The sequence below is a fragment of the Anolis carolinensis genome, unplaced genomic scaffold, assembly GCF_035594765.1.
Source record: "Anolis carolinensis isolate JA03-04 unplaced genomic scaffold, rAnoCar3.1.pri scaffold_11, whole genome shotgun sequence".
NCBI lineage: Eukaryota > Metazoa > Chordata > Lepidosauria > Squamata > Dactyloidae > Anolis > Anolis carolinensis.
Window position 1 is genome coordinate 1,758,356 of NW_026943822.1, and position 16,203 is coordinate 1,774,558.

The 16,203-nt window shown below is 42.6% G+C and overlaps 1 protein-coding gene across 7 annotated transcripts in view; it reads left to right on the top strand.

Moving 5' to 3' along the window:
- Nucleotides 1-16,203, top strand: part of LOC100558179 (TLE family member 3, transcriptional corepressor) — a 49,434-nt gene that overhangs the window by 11,740 nt on the left and 21,491 nt on the right. For 4 of the 7 annotated variants that reach the window (XM_062963185.1, XM_062963187.1, XM_062963186.1 and 1 more), the window contains exons 5-6: nucleotides 11,034-11,096; nucleotides 12,115-12,189. In XM_062963185.1, coding sequence (XP_062819255.1) covers nucleotides 11,034-11,096; nucleotides 12,115-12,189 — 138 coding nt within the window. Of the gene's footprint in view, nucleotides 1-11,033; nucleotides 11,097-12,114; nucleotides 12,220-16,203 lie in introns of all 7 variants that reach the window. The other 3 variants (XM_062963182.1, XM_062963184.1, XM_062963183.1) reach the window with 1 other exon arrangement.

A 16,203-nucleotide genomic window follows, 5' to 3' on the forward strand; every position in this document is an offset into this window, starting at 1 on the left:
GTTCATTTTTAATTCCAAAACGTAATGTACTTTCTGGATAGCCCTCGTATATGCCTTCATGAGATAAAGTCCCTTCTTGTTTCCCATAAAGCCACTGATGTGCAAGGCAGGGCTTCCCAAAGATGGCCCCTGATTCACAGCAGTCCTTGGCTGCTCCCTCAAGCTCCAGTGGGGGTTCCATGGGTCGCACCTCCCCGCTTTGCCTGGCTGCGTGTCCCTCCGCTTGGCAACGGCATGCTTTCCCCACCAGCACATCCTTCCCCAACAACCCAGGGACCCTCCTGAACCAGGCCACTCACCACAATAGGCAAACTTCAGCGAAAGGATGAAGCTCTCGTGGAGGTGGAGCTAGTATTTGTCAGGCTTGGTGTGGTGCAGGACCTCCACGTTGCTACTCTCTATGCCCATCGCCAGCCACTCGCCCATTGGGCAGTAGCCTAGGGAGGGAACTGCCAAGTTGGCAGAAGCTGTGGCTGTTGTGACTCAGGTGGAACCTCAGATTGATGAGGATGATGGGATTCAGGTTCAAAACCAGGTTCAAAATGTCCCTGTTGTAGAAGATGAGGTATAGAGAGTGCAAGTTCAGTTTCCCACAGCAAGGAATGATGTTGATGATACTGAAACTAGCCAGGTGCACATTGACTTGGAAAAGGAGGACAGTTCTCAGTCTGATAATGAGGCTCAGCAAACTAACCAGCAGGCTGACCTTGATGAAACGGGTTCCTTAGATCAAGCTGATTGTTTGGAATTCAGGGTTTGGAGGAGTGTGAGAATCGCAAACAAGAGGGAGGTTAGAGGCCAGAGAAGTGCTTTCATGCTTTGCAAAGGGTATTAAAGCAATGTGTTTGGAGACAAACCTTTGTCAAAGCAACTTTTGTTCAACCAAGAAGCAAGCTCTCATTTTCCTGGATTATCTTGTAGCTTTTGTGTTCATGTTCCTGGGACTTTGTCATGCTCTAATGGGACTTTGTTTATTCCTTGTGATTTCTTGGATTATTCTCTAAGGCTTTATTTTGTAACGGTCTTTTGGAACTTTACTTTTGCTTTTTAAGAACTTTTTACCTTCTATTGTCTAATTAACTAAAAAGTCTTCAACCGGTGTGCAGTTTGGTGTATATAGCAAGGTGAAGCTAGCCTGAGGTGCGACAGTGGCTAACAGCGGGAGCTCACCCCACTCCCCGTATCTGAACCGGCAATCTTTCGGTCAGCAAGTTCAGCAGCTCAGCGGTTTAACCCATTGCACCACCAGAACATAGTGTTACGGATCTGTGTCCAAAAATCCCAAAAATCTGTGTCCATGCATAAATCTCAGACAGGGTTGTTGTGTGTTTTGCGGGCTGTATGGCCATGTTCCAGAAGTTTTCTCTCCTGACATTTTGCCCACATCTATGGCAGGCAAGTGGGCAAAACGTCAGGAGAGAATACTTCTGAAACATGGCCATACAGCCCGGAAAACATACAGCCCGGCCATGAAAGCCTTCGACAACAAATCTCAGACAAATGAGATGTTTATTGCTGCCATGTTGGTACACAAACACACGTCAGTAACAAATACCCTCTAAACCGAATGAGATCTCTGCCCGTGGCTTTATGTGGATTCTGGCTGGCCCGTTGCCTCCCATAGCCGATGCCTCTGGCCACCTACTTCTTTCTCCCTTTTATCTCCAACCCACTTGGCCTTGGTTTCCCTTTGGGTTCCTTCTGGCAAATCCACCGTAGCCGGCTGTGCTCCGCTCTGTCCCTTTCCCATCCCTCGCCAATCCTGGTAATAACATTTCTCTTTGGCTGCCGCAAATAGCTCTCGCAAGAGTGCTTTGGAGAGGCTGCCTGAAGAGGCTCTTGAGCGGCGGGGAGACAGCTGGAAGTGCCCCTCATTGTCTCCCCAAGAGAGAGCCGCCGCCGGGGCTCAAGGGCCTTATTTTCATCTGCTGAGAGAGACAATATTCGGCTTTCAACAAGCTTTGCAAGAGGCTCTCTGGTGGAGGGCCGACCCCCCTCCCCCCTCCCATTTCCAGGCTTTTCCTGGTGGGAGGGGCCCAGAGGGAAAGCAGAGGCAGCAGCAATAGCATCCTTCTTCCCGGAATTTAAGTATAACTCCAGCCATATATATTTATGTCTATATATGCTTTTTGGAGCCCCCGGTGGTGCAGTGGGCTAAACTGCTGAGCTGCTGAACTTGCTGACCAAAAGGTCGCAGGTTCGAATCCGAGGAGCGGAGTGAGCTCCCGCTGTTAGCCCCATCTCCCCAAGGGGACTCGGGGCGGCTTACATGGGGCCAAAGCCCAGGCAAATACAATAACAAACATAAAACAACATCAAATAACAGAAACCACGCACAAATAAAAATTAAAAATTAACATAGAAGTAAAATAACAAACAAAGGAGCCCTGGTGGCGAAGTGCGTTAAAGCACTGAGCTGCTGAACTTGCAGACTGAAAGGTCCCAAGTTCAAATCCCCGGAGCGGAGTGCGCGCCCGCTGTTGCTCCACCTTCTGCCAACCTATCAGCTCGAAAGCATGTAAATGTGAGTAGATCAATAGGTTACGCTCTGGCGGGAGGGTACTCCATGCAGTCATGCCAATGGCCACATTACCTTGGAGGTGTCTGTGGAAAATTCCGGCTCTTCATTTTAGAAATGGAGATGAGCACCAACCATAATAATAATGGGCATACTTTTTATAGTAACACTAGCTGTGCCCGGCCACGCGTTGCTGTGGCGAAGTATGGTGGTATGGGAAATAAACTATTGAGGAATTGGTGGTAGTTAAGGTAAAGGGTCAAGGTTTTACCTTACATTAAGTCCATTATAAATGGGTTATATAGCTGTGGAAGGGCCTTGAGTCTACACTGCCATATAATCCAATTCAAATCAGATAATCTGTATTTTATAGGCAGTGTGGAAGAGGCCTAAGTGAGGCCTAACTCTGCCTGTCCCCTGGGCTGAGTGGGTTGCTAGGAGACCAAGTGGGCGGAGCTTAGCCTTCTAACTGGCAGCAATTGGATAAAAACAATTCTTCCTCTCCCTCTAATTAGGACTTTATTTTTGTTTTCTTTTTGTTGTATGAACGTAGAGGCATGGATGAGGGGTTGTGGTGCCAAGTTTAGTGTTTCTGGGATATGTCATTTTGTTGTTTTGTCCTAGGCCGAAGTTTCATTACCCTTTTATATATATAGATTAAGATAATAGGTGTTCTAGTAACAGTAACATTAATAATAATTCCAATAACAATAATAATGGGTGTACTAGTAATAGTCCTCGGTGGCACAGTGGGCTAATCGGCTGAGCTGCTAACTTGCCAATTGAAATGTTGGTGGTTCGAATCCGGGGAGTGGGGTGAGCTCCTACTGTTAGCCCCAGCTTCTGCCAACCTAGCAGTTAGAAAACATGCAAATGTAAGGTAGATCAATAGTGTCTCCACTTAAGGCATTCGTATGGGTCAGAAGTGGCAGTTCTAGACTGTGTAAGTGCTCGCCTTTTGCCCCTCTATTTAGAGAAGGATCTGATTCTTTTTTTTAAAAGATTTTGGATAAATGTCTAGGGACAATATTCACATTGACCCATGGATAAGTTGACCAGGATTCTTTTGGAAGAGGTTGTATACCCCACCCCACCCTACCCCATAGAACAGTCCTTTAGTTCTTCTAGTGTTCCCTGTCTGGTACAACTGATGCTGATGATGCTTTTGACTGACACTCTGTAACAGGATATTTGCTCCTAGGTTATAAATGCCATTTCCTAATTGGTTCTATCACAAAAACTTGGAAAATGTTTATGAAACTGCAAAAACTTTGTACAGTAGAGTCTCACTTATCCAAGACTTGCTTATCCAAGGTTCTGGATTATCCAAGGCATTTTTGTAGTCAATGTTTTCAATATATCATGATATTTTGGTGTTAAATTTGTTAATACAGTAATTACTACATAGCGTTACTGAGTATTGAACTTCTTTTTCTGTCAAATTTGTTGTATAACATGATGTTTTGGTGCTTAATTTGTAAAATCATACTATTTTGATGTTTAATAGGCTTTTTCTTAATCTTTCCTTATAATCCAACATATTCGCTTATCCAACGTTCTGCCGGCCCATTTATGTTGGATAAGTGAGACTCTACTGTATTTATGGGAGGGACCTCCTGCAGGACATTTTGTGATCCTTTTTCAAGTTATATTTCCATAGCGTCTCAACCAATTGCAACCTAGTTTTTGGCAGTTGCAAAAACGAACCAGGAACAGATTTTTTTTTCAAATTTTGTTACATAGTGTTGTCAAGACCCTTTTTTCCAGACTAAATCCCCCCCCCCCCCAAGATTTTGGAGAAATTTCGAAAGCAAAGCTTTGCCCGTTGGTGCTGCTGGCAAGGGACCCTTCCAGTGGGCACATCTCTCTTTCCGGGCGATTTCTTGGCAGGGCCTTCCTGCATCCTCTTCCATCTCTTGGCTTGGCATCGGCCACAGAGACCCCCCCCCCCCTTGCCACCTGTTTCTCTCGTCTCCTCATTGCGTCCCAGTGTTAATTTGCAGACTGGTGTCTTAAGCCAGGGAGTGTAATGACCCTGGCACTGAAGCCCGGAGGATATCATTTTGCAGCAGCCGAGGAGAGCTGTTTGCATACCCTTCTGGCAGAGATTTGGCGGGGGGGGGGGGGGGGGTTCAAAGGGTTGTCTTGGCAACGGGAAGGCAATGAACTGAGGTCAATTAGGGAGGGGGCTTTTAGGGAAGGAATGGGAAGGATGAATGGGGGTCACATGGCTTGCAAAATGGGGAGGTAGCCCATTCCTGTTGGGGGTCTCTAGTGTCGCACCTCAGGATAGCTTCACCTTGCTAAAGACACCAGGCTACACACGAGACGTAGTCTTTTGTAGTTTATTTAGAAATAAGTGTAAGAATACAGTAGAGTCTCACTTATCCAACGTAAACGGGCCGGCAGAACGTTGGATAAGCGAATATGTTGGATAATAAGGAGAGGTTAAGGAAAAGCCTATTAAACATCAAATTAGGTTATGATTTTACAAATTAAGCACCAAAACATCATGTTAGACAACAAATTTGACAGAAAAAGTAGTTCAATACGCAGTAATGCTATGTAGTAATTACTGTATTTACGAATTTAGCACCAAAATAGCACGATATATTGAAAACATTGACTACAAAAATGCGTTGGATAATCCAGAACGTTGGATAAGTGAGACTCTACTGTAGTTCAAAAGAGGTAAAAGTTCAGTTTCAAAATATAGTTACACAAACAAAGCTGTCATCCTTCAATCCAGAGAAGCATAGGCACAGAACAAGATCCTTCTAAAGAAAGCCAAAGTCCCAAAAACAGCAATATATCCAGGCTACAACGGCACTCCATGCAGTCATGCCAGCCACGTGACCTGGAGATGTCTATGGACAACGCCGGCTCTTTGGCTTAGAAATGGAGATGAGCACCAACCCCAGAGTCGATCACGACTGGACTTAACGTCAGGGGAAACCTTTACCTTTACCTTACAAGGTAATACAGGAATGCAGACTTGAAACAGGGAAGCCGACTTAGTTCTTGACTCAAGCTGAGAAGTTGCTTCTGACAAAGATCTCCCTTTCAGCAAACCCTTTTTAAAAGCATAGCATGAAATTATTCCTTTGCCCTTTGGCCTCTCGTTTGTTTGCTATTCAGACTCCTTCGCGCCCCAATAGAGCTCAGCGGCCCCAGTGTCAAGGCCGCTGAGCCCATTAGTGTTATCAGAGCTACTTTCTGTTTCCAACACCTGAATTCCATCATCAGAAACAACCTCATTTCTTCCCATGGGAAAATCTCCTTGCCCTTCATTTCCCACAGCAGGCACACTCTGCAGCTGAATCTCTTCAGAGTCATCCTGAAACTCATCCTGAATCTGATCCTGACTCTGAATCCCATCATGATGCACTTGCATCCCAGAATCCTCATCAGAATCACACAAAGGCAAAGGCTGAGTCACAACATCTAGTTGGCCTGGTGTGGGTCCTTCAATCTCTTGTGTAATATATAGGAGCCAATGTTTGGAAATTGAGATTCTCTGCTGCAGGGATGGAGTGTACATTTATACTTTGTATAGTGATTCCCCCAAGGAATTGCAACTCCCATGTGGCTGCACATTCAGTGAGCATCCAGTGCAAAATATCATCATATGAACAGCCCCTCTCTGAACACAATACATCCAGCCTGACTCATAGAATCATACGAGACCACGTGGGCCATCTAGTCCAACCCCTTGCCTTGCAGGAACAGCACAATCAAAACATCCCTGACAGATAGTCTTATTTACAGTATATACTCGAGTATAAGCCGACCCGAATATAAGCCGAGGCACCTAATTTTACCACAACAAATCGGAAAACTTATTGACTCAAGTATAAGACGAGGTTGGGAAATGCATCAGCTACGGGTTAAATTCAAAAATAAAAATAGATATTAATAAAATTGCATTATTTGAGGCATCGGTAGGTGAAATGTTTTTGAATATTTATATAAAACTGTAATAAGATAATAATAAGACTTTAATAAGATAAGATTGTCCAATACCTATACACTCAAGTATAAGCCGACCTGAATAGAAGCCTCACTCGAGTATAAGCCGAGGGGAGCTTTTTCAGCCCTAAAAAAGACTTATACTTGAGTATATACAGTACTTACTTAGGCGATCCCTCATAGCCCGAGAATGATGGTCCTCTAGGTGTAGTGTCTTGGTGGTGGATTCCTAGGTGGCTGTGGAAACCTATTCTTGACCCACATGTTCTTCCACAGTGAGGACATCCGTTTCCAGGTGGAAGGTGGTCCCGATCCAGGTTGGCTTGATGCGCCTTCCTCTTGGCACATTTCTCCTTTAAGCCCTCCATTCGTGCCTCCACAGCACTGCTGGTCACAGCTGACCTCCAGTTAGAGTGCTCAAGGGCCAAGGCCTCCCAGTTCTCTCTCGGTGTCTCTGCCACACTTTTTAAGCTTGGCTTTGAGCCCATCTTACAATCTCTTTTCCTGTTCACCAACATTCCATTTCCCATTCTTGAGTTGGGAGTAGAGTCACTGCTTTGGGAGACAGGGATCTTTGGGCGTTCGGACAACGTGGCCAGTCCAGCGGAGTTGATGGCGTAGGAGCATCGCTTCAATGCTGGTGGTCTTTGCTTTGGAGGAGACCACATGGGCCATTTAATTCATCCCCCCTGTCACACAGAAAAAGCACAATCAAAACATCTTTGAAAGATGGCCATCCAGCTTCTTTTTAAAGACTCGGTCAGAAACATTCAGGCACTTTGGTTGTGCATCCAAAGCGAAGGGTTCTGCTCACAACATTGAATCAAATCAAATCACGTTTTATTGATTAGCCCATCGGCCGTATCAAAACATTTAACACATAGACATACATACAACATACAACCCGCGATACAAAAGAAGTTAAAATAAACAAGCTGTTAACAAGATCCCTTTCAGGTCAAATATCTGCATCACCTCCACAATTTACCCCAATTGATTCCAAATATGCAATTCTCAGCTGTGTTGCTTTGAATAGGAAAAGGGCTGTTTGTGTGTTATTTTAGGATTCTGACTGGCCAACAAAAATGAAATTTTAATATGTGGGTCCCAGTGTGTTTTGTGAATAATGTATGGCCCGTGAGTATGCCAGAATTGAATTCATTATTTACCGATAACAGCTTCTTATCCTTGGATAAAGAAAACACAACATTGAGTCCTTTTTCAAACTGGAAAATGAAGATGCTTGTGGCTGTGCTTAATGTTTAGACAATGCTGTTCTTATTTGTTGGTTAACGATCACGCGCTGCTCTGAATGACCAGGAGGGATTCCGAAGCCTGTGATCCAGTTCCAGAGCATGTTTTTGCCCGGCTGGTTAGCCTTGTTTCTGGGTTATTTGGAGACCTTGTTTACGTTGGAACCGAAAGGTGTTTTCACAGCTGTCCTTGTCCAGGAAGGACTGCCCCTCAACCTCTGCTCTCAGCCTCCGGGCTCTCTATTTGAGAAAAACCGGAATTCGTAATATCTGCAGGTGATCTTTCCCAGTCCCCTTCAAAGGGTGAAATCGGATTGCCGGAGTCCCTTTTCCACCAACACAGACTCTCGGGAGTCAAGGTGGAAAATCCGCTCTGCGGTGCAGCCTGAATCTCAAAGAAGCCATCCAAAGTGATATGTTTATGTGGACAGGGCTTGGCACCTTGGAGCACTCGCCTGGCAACTTTGGGACGAGGTAGAGACCCAATAAAGGTGCTCTCCAGGTCTTCTCCAAGTAGCGTCTGCATTCTGGATCATGCTCTTACAGTTTGGCCCAAAGCCCAGCATGAATTCGCCGTTCCCTTTCCGGCTTGGGTTCGAGGGATCTGTGCCATTGCCGATAAAAAAAATCTCAAATTCTGGACCTGAAACACAGAGTGGAAAGGTGTTGCAAAAGCCCTTTTGGATAACCGAGCCCCTAGCTATAATAGTTGCACAGGCCATCTCTTTGACTTGAAACACTGCACTTTATTCCTCTGCCCCAAAGCATCTTAGAATATAACATTGCACTTTAGTTCTAGTGGCCCATCCAGGCCATCCTCTCCTCCATCCCAGTGGTCTTTTTAATTCTTCTGTGATTCATATGTTTGTTTGTTTATTTATTTATTTACAGTATTTATATTCCGCCCTTCTTTCTCACCCCGAAGGGGACTCAGGGCGGATTACAATGAACACATATATGGCAAACATTCAATGCCAACAGACAAACAACATACATTAGACAGACTCAGAGGCATTTTTAACATTTTTCCAGCTTCACTATTCTGGCCACAGGGGGAGCTGTTGCTTCACCGTCCAGTAGTGGCTGTACTTCCGCATTCCTTTCCTCGTGTTTTGCTGGCAGTTTTATGGTGTTGTAAATTAGCCTCCCGCATAAAGCGTCCCTAAATTTCCCTAATTGACAGGTGCAACTGTCTTTCGGGGCTGCATAGGTCAACAGCAAGCCGGGGCTATTAATGGTCGGAGGCTTAACCCGACCCGGGCTTCGAACTCATGACCTCTCGGTCAGTAGTGATTTATAGCAGCTGGTTACTAGCCAGCTGCGCCACAGCCCGGCCCCCCAAGTGATTATATTGCTTCTGTTTATGTGATTGTTTTAGTCAATTGTTACTTTTTTTTGTATTCTTAGAGCGTTTTATAGTGTTTTCAGTGTTTTATTGTACAATGTTTTATGCTGATTTCATATTGGAAACCGCCCTGAGTCCCTTTCGGGAGAGAGGGCGGCATACAAATAAACTTTTACTTACTTACTTACTTTTGTCCAACCTTCTCATGATGCAGGAATCCCATCTAAAACTTCCCTAAGTTTTAAGCAATGGACTGGTGGAGGAATGGTCACTCCTCCCAAGTTAAGCTACACTTTGTAACAAAACTTGGAAACAAAAATCTGTTCCTGGTTGGAAAGTGTTATCTCCTGTTCAATTGTGCCGCACTTACTTTGAAAAACTTCATTTTTGTTACTGCTACAAATGAGGTTGAATTGGTTGAGATTCTACAAGGTGTTCATTGAAAAACGATTGCAAAATGTGTTTACTGCAGGATGTCCCACAAAAGCAAGGTTTTTGCAGTTTCATCAATCTTTCCCATGTTTTTATGATAGAATCGATTAGGAAATAACATTTATAACCCAGGAAGAGAGCTGTTTTTTGTGGAAATACAGTAGAGTCTCACTTATCCAACATTCGCTTATTCAACGTTCTGGATTATCCAACGCATTTTTGTAGTCAATGTTTTCAATGCATCGTGATATTTTGGTGCTAAATTCGTAAATACAGTAATTACTACATAGCATTACTGGGTATTGAACTACTTTTTTCTGCCAAATTTGTTGTATAACATGATGTTTTGGTGCTTAATTTGTAAAATCATAACCTAATCTGATGTTTAATAGGCTTTTCTTTAATCCCTCCTTATTATCCAACATATTCGCTTATCCAACGTTCTGCCGGCCTGTTTACGTTGGATAAGCGAGACTCTACTGTACTTGTTCTCTGCCTGAGGAGCCATTCAGGTGTCATCCTTTCCCCTTCGGCTCTTTGTCCCCGAGGCCATTGCTCAGCCTTGACTCTGGTGTTGTTGTGACTCAGCTGGAGTCTCAGAGTGACTCTGATGGAGATTGTGGGATTCAGGTTCCTGATGTTCAAGATGATGGGATTCAGGTTCAAGATGATTATGGGGATTATGGGATTCAGGTTCAGAGTGTCCCTGTTGTGAGAGATGAGGAGCAGGGAGGCATTCCCATGGCAGGGAATGGTGGAGATGATACTGAAGCTAGCCAGGTGCAAAGGGAGGATAGCTCCCAGCTAGATAGCAAGCAGACAGAGGCTGTTACTAACGAGCTGTCTGTAACAGTCTGGCCTTGACGAAGTGACATCTCTGGACCGAGCTGGCCATTTGGAATTCAGAATTTGCAGGAGTGTCAGAATAGCAAACAAGAGAGATGTCAGAGGCCAAAGAAATGCGTTCATGCTATGCAGGGAATATTAAAGGGTGTGCTGAGAGACCAACCTTCGTCAAAAGCAACGTCTTGTTTGAAGTAAAGAAGCAATCTCTGACTTTCCTGGATTTCCTTGCAGTTTTGTGTATCCAAGTTCATGGGACCTTGCCATGCATTCATGTAACCTTTTTTTAGGCCTAATGTTTTTTGGATTATTCTCTATAGCTTTGATTTTGCTACAATCTTTTGGAACTTTGCTTTTAAGAGCTACTTATTTCCTATCTTCTAATAAACTACAAAAGACTATAACCGGTGTGCAGCCTGGTGTATTTAGCAAGGTGAAGCAAACCTGAGGTGCGACAGGTGGCACAATGGGTTTAAACCCTTTTGCCTGCTGAACTGCTGACCTGAAGGTTGGCTTGCTGATCTTGCCTCCCAGCAGGATGGTAACCATGCGTTTTGCCCCAAGGCTGCAAACCTTTGCTTTTGGAAACTGCTGCTGGGGTCTGTCTTGCCTCCCACGATGCTGCTATAACGGCACAGTAATGAATCTGCTCTCTTTCCTCTCTCCCTTTCAGACAGAGATTGCAAAAAGACTGAACACGATCCTCGCCCAGATCATGCCTTTCCTGTCCCAAGAGGTAAGCAAGCGCTTTTCGGATGCTGAATGGGAGGGACGCATAGGAGGAGGCCTGGATGTTAAGGGTTTTGTGCCATGGAACCTTCTTGTGGAGAGAGAAGCGGGGCGTCAATAAACATACCGTATATACTCGAGTATAAGCCGACTCTAATATAAGCTGAGGCGCCTAATTTTACCACAAAAAACTGGGGAAACTTAGTGACTCGAGTATAAGCCGAGGGTGGAAAATGCAGCAGCTATGGGTAAATTTCAAAATGAAAATAGATCCCAATGAAATTATTTTGAGGCATCTGTAGGTTAATGGTTTTTGAATATTTACCGTATTTCAAATATAAACAGTAAACTAGCTCTCTAAGTGGAAAAGTAGGGTCAACAAAAACAATATGGTATTAACAATAACATAATAATAATAATAATAATAATAATAATAATAATAATAATAATAATAATAATAATAATATCACTTCATTTGTACCGTATCCTATCTCCCCATGGGGACTCAGGCCAGCTTCCAACATAGTAACAGGCAAACATTCAATGCCTACATAAACAATGCAGTGCTAGATATAGATCTATAATTATATATACTAATTTCACATATGCATTTCCCCCCAAAATATTTGCAAATCCTCTCTCTCTCTCTCTCTCTCTCTCTCTCTCTCTCTCTCTCTCTATATATATATATATATATATATATATATATATATATATATATATGTGCATTTTCCTCCTGCAATATTTGCAAGCCCTATATATTTATGTTTATACCTATCTAGAAATCTCTGTGTGTGTGTGTGTGCATTTCCTCTGAAATATTTGCAAGCCCTATATATCTATATTATATATATTTATCTAGACATCTCTCTGTATATAGATAATTATATCTGTATAGGATTTGACCCGATTATAAGCTGGTGGAGGCTTTTTCAGCTGATAAAAAGGGTATAAATGATGATAATAATAATAGTAATAAGAACAGGCCTTACGGTGTGCCTCCTTTTGCCTCCTCCTCTCTGCAGCACCAACAGCAAGTGGCTCAGGCTGTTGAGCGTGCCAAGCAGGTCACCATGACGGAGCTGAACGCCATCATCGGGGTACGTGGAGTTCCCAATCTGCCTCTCACCGTGTGTATACCCCTTTATTCCTATCATTTACCGTAAAGCAGAGACTGGCCCGTCCTCGAGAGGTGTTCCGAGAAGGGAGGCGCTCGCAAACGCAAACCTAAAATGCCCAAACGGCTGTCCTCGGCATCCTGGAGTTTCCAGCAAGCTACATGGACATAATCATACACAATTATTAAATTCTAATAATAATACATAACTATTACAAAGTTCTACCTATAGAAAATAGAGAATCAAGGGTGGGGTAAAAAAATATCTATTTAATAATAATAATAATAATAATAATAATAATAATAATAATACTACAGTAGAGTCTCACTTACTTGGAAACAATAGGCATTGACAAAATTACGATCTGCCAACTGCAAAAGGCCACCCTACTGGGATCTGCGCGAATCATCTAAAAATACATCACACAGTCCTAGACACTTGGGAAGTGTTCGACTTGTGATTTTGTGATACGAAATCCAGCATATCTATCTTGTTTGCTGTGTCATATAATAATAATAATAATAATAATAATAATAATAATAATAATAATAATAATAATAAATCACACAGTCCTAGACTTTTGGGAAGTGTTCGACTTGTGATTTTGTGATACGAAATCCAACATATCTATCTTGTTTGCTGTGTCATAATAAAATAATAATAATAATAATAATAATAATAATAATACAGTAGAGTCTCACTTATCCAAGCTAAATGGGCTGGCAGAAGCTTGGATAAGCGAATATCTTGGATAATAAGGAGGGATTAAGGAAAAGCCTATTAAACATCAAATTAGGTTATGATTTTACAAATTAAGCACCAAAACATCATGTTTTACAACAAATTGACAGAAAAAGCAGTCCAAAGCATGGTAACGTTATACAGTAATTACTGTGTTTACAAATTTAGCACCAAAACATTGCAATGTATTGAAAACATTGACTACAAAAATATTGACTATTAAAAGGCAGACTGCATTGGATAATACAGAATGTTGGATAAGCGAAGGTTGGATAAGCGAGACTCTACTGTATTTTGTATTTTGCCATTTACTAGATGAAGCCGGGCGTCAGTGCCCTCCTCCTCCTCCTCTCGCCCCGATTCCCATTGGCCTTCCTTTGCTCTCCCTTCTTCCCACCTCTCAGAGTTTTGGTCCGTCTCTGATTTACTACAAGAGTGAAATGTCATTGGTGTGTGATTTTGCGTAGGGTTGTTGTCTGTTTTCCGGGCTGTCTGGTCATGTTCCAGAAGCATTCTCTCCTGACGTTTTGCCCACATCTCTGGCAGGCATCCTCAGAGGTTGTGAGGTATAGAGAAACTAAGCAAGGAAGGTTTATATGTCTGTGGAAAGTTCAGGGTGAGAGAAGAACTCTTGTCAATAGGAATGTTGTAGTTAATCACCTTGATTAGCATTGAATAGCTTCATCTCCTGGCTGCTTCCTGTCTGGGGGCATCCTCTGTTCAGAGTCGTTAGGTGCCTCTGATTGATTCCTGTCTGGAATTCTTCTGTTTTCAGAGTGTTGCTCTTTGTTTACGGTTCTGATTTTTGAATTTTTTTTAATACTGGGAGCCAGATTGTGTTCATTTTCATGGTTTCCTCCTTTCTGTTGAAGTTGTCCACATGCTTGTGAATTTCAATGGCTTCTCTGTGTAGTCTGACATGATAGTTGTTGGCCATCTGAGACCCCCCAAAGGCCACCCAGTCCAACCCCCTTCTGCTATAAAGGAAGACCCCATCCAAGCCTTCTCAACAGATGGCCATTTAGCCTCTGCTTTCAGAAGGTGGGACATTAATCCGGAATTAAATGGCTAGGATGGGTACAGCCAGTGACTGGGACCCTTGTATCCCCCCCAGGTCTTTGAGATCAATGACAGTATAGTGATAACACTATGTAACACGATTTTTGTTCCTGGGTGATAAATGTAATTTCCCAATTGGTTCTATCATAAAAAACATGGGAAACATGTATTAAACTGCAAAAAATTTGTTTGGGTGGGAAGGACATCCTAAAAGCACATTTGGCAATAGTTTTTTAATTGATATCTCAACTAATAACATGCTATGCTAAATATATATTACGATTCACAACATATAATAACATAATATATTTACGAATTTAGCACCAAAATATCACGCTATATTGAAAACATTGACTACAAAAATGGCTTGGATAATCCAGAAGCTTGGATAAGCGAAGCTTGGATAAGTGAGACTCTACTGTACATGTAATATTACTCATAATATTACAATATATCGATATAGTACAGTATAGTAATTTAATGCCAGTATTGTGCTATGCTAATAATATAATATTGTATGCAAATTTAATTTGTAACCCACTCTGAGTCCCCTTCGGGGTGAGAAGGGCGGGATATAAATGTAGTAAATAAAAAAATAAAAAAAATAAAAATTCAAATGTGATTTGTAGCAGCCGTAAAGAGAAAGTTTCTGGAGCATAACAACTCCTTTCAAAGTAAGGACCGCACAATGAAACAGGAAATTACACTTCCAAAGCAGGAACATGGCATTTTTCAGTTTTTGTTACGTAGCGCAATTGTCTCTCTCATGTCCAAGCTTCACAGCATGCGTCTGTGGCCTGAGCTCTGTGTCCAGAAATGACTGGATTGCATTCAGTACGAGCGGTGAACCCTTAAACCGGCCAAGAGAGCCGGATGGAGATAATCCCATTTAGAGTGTTGTGATCCAGCAATGGAGTCCTCTCCTTGGAAAGGGCTCTCGCTTCCGAATATCCCCCCGGCCCACCGGCCAGCTCTTTGGGGCCATGCCTTCCGACTGAATCCCAGAGTGGAGGTTTCCAGCCGCCATCCACTTTGCTGGCCTGTGGTCAGCGGAAGTCCCCCGAAGCGTGGGCTCCTCACCTTTTCTCTTGCCTTGCCTTGCCCTGCCTGCCAGTCTGTGGCATGCCCTGCAAGGTAACCGATCCCTGTTAAGTGATCTTCCGTAATCCGCCAAGATGAGCCATCTCTGTCAGGATGAGAGCCTTCTCTATTTCTGGCTGCCACCATCATCGTATCAGATACCTACCGTATATACTCGAGTATAAGCTGACCCGAATATAAGCCGAGGCACCTAATTTTACCCCCAAAAAACTGGGAAAATATTGACACCAGTATAAGCCGAGAAACCAATAAAATTACATTAATTGAGGCATCAGTAAGTTAAATGTTTTTGAATCTTTACATCAAACTGTAATTTAAGTTATGACTCTTCAACTCTGATTAAATCATTATTTTCATCTTCTTCAATATAAATGGGCTTCACAGCCCTTTTTTTAAGACTGAAAAAGCCCCCCTCGGCTTATACTCGGGTGAGGGTCCAGGTTGGCTTATATTTGGGTCAGTTTATACTCGAGAATATATGGTACATTTATTATTTTTCTCTATTATTATTGGTATTATTACATTTATTATTTTTCTCTATTATTGTTGCTACTATTACATTTATTTTACTCTGTTTTTATTATTATTAATAATACATTTATTATTTCACTCTGATCTTATTATTATTATTATTTTACTCTATTTATTATTACTTGTATTATTTTCCTGTATTATTTTCTATCCTACTTCTATTTTTTCTCCTCCTCCTTTTCTTCCTCCTTCTTCTATTCTTTCTCTCCTGTTCTTCCTTGTCCTCCTTTCTCTCCTCCTTCTATTCTCCTCCTCCTCTCTTCTGTTTCTCCTTCCTCTATTCTTTCTCTCCTCCTTTTCTATCTTTTCTTCTATTCTTCCTCCTCCTTTCCTCTAACTTCTATTCTCTCTCCTTCTTCTAGTCTTCCTCCTTCTCTTATTCCTTCCTACTTCTGTTTTTTCTCCTCCTTCTATTCTTCCCCCTTCTTTTGTCTCTTCTCCTCCTTCTGTTCATTCTCTCCTCCTTCTTCTCTTCCTCTTCCATCTATTCATTTTCTCCTCCTTCTTTTCTTCCTCCTCCTCCTATTCTTTCTCTCCTCTTTCTTTTCTACCTCCTCCTGTTCA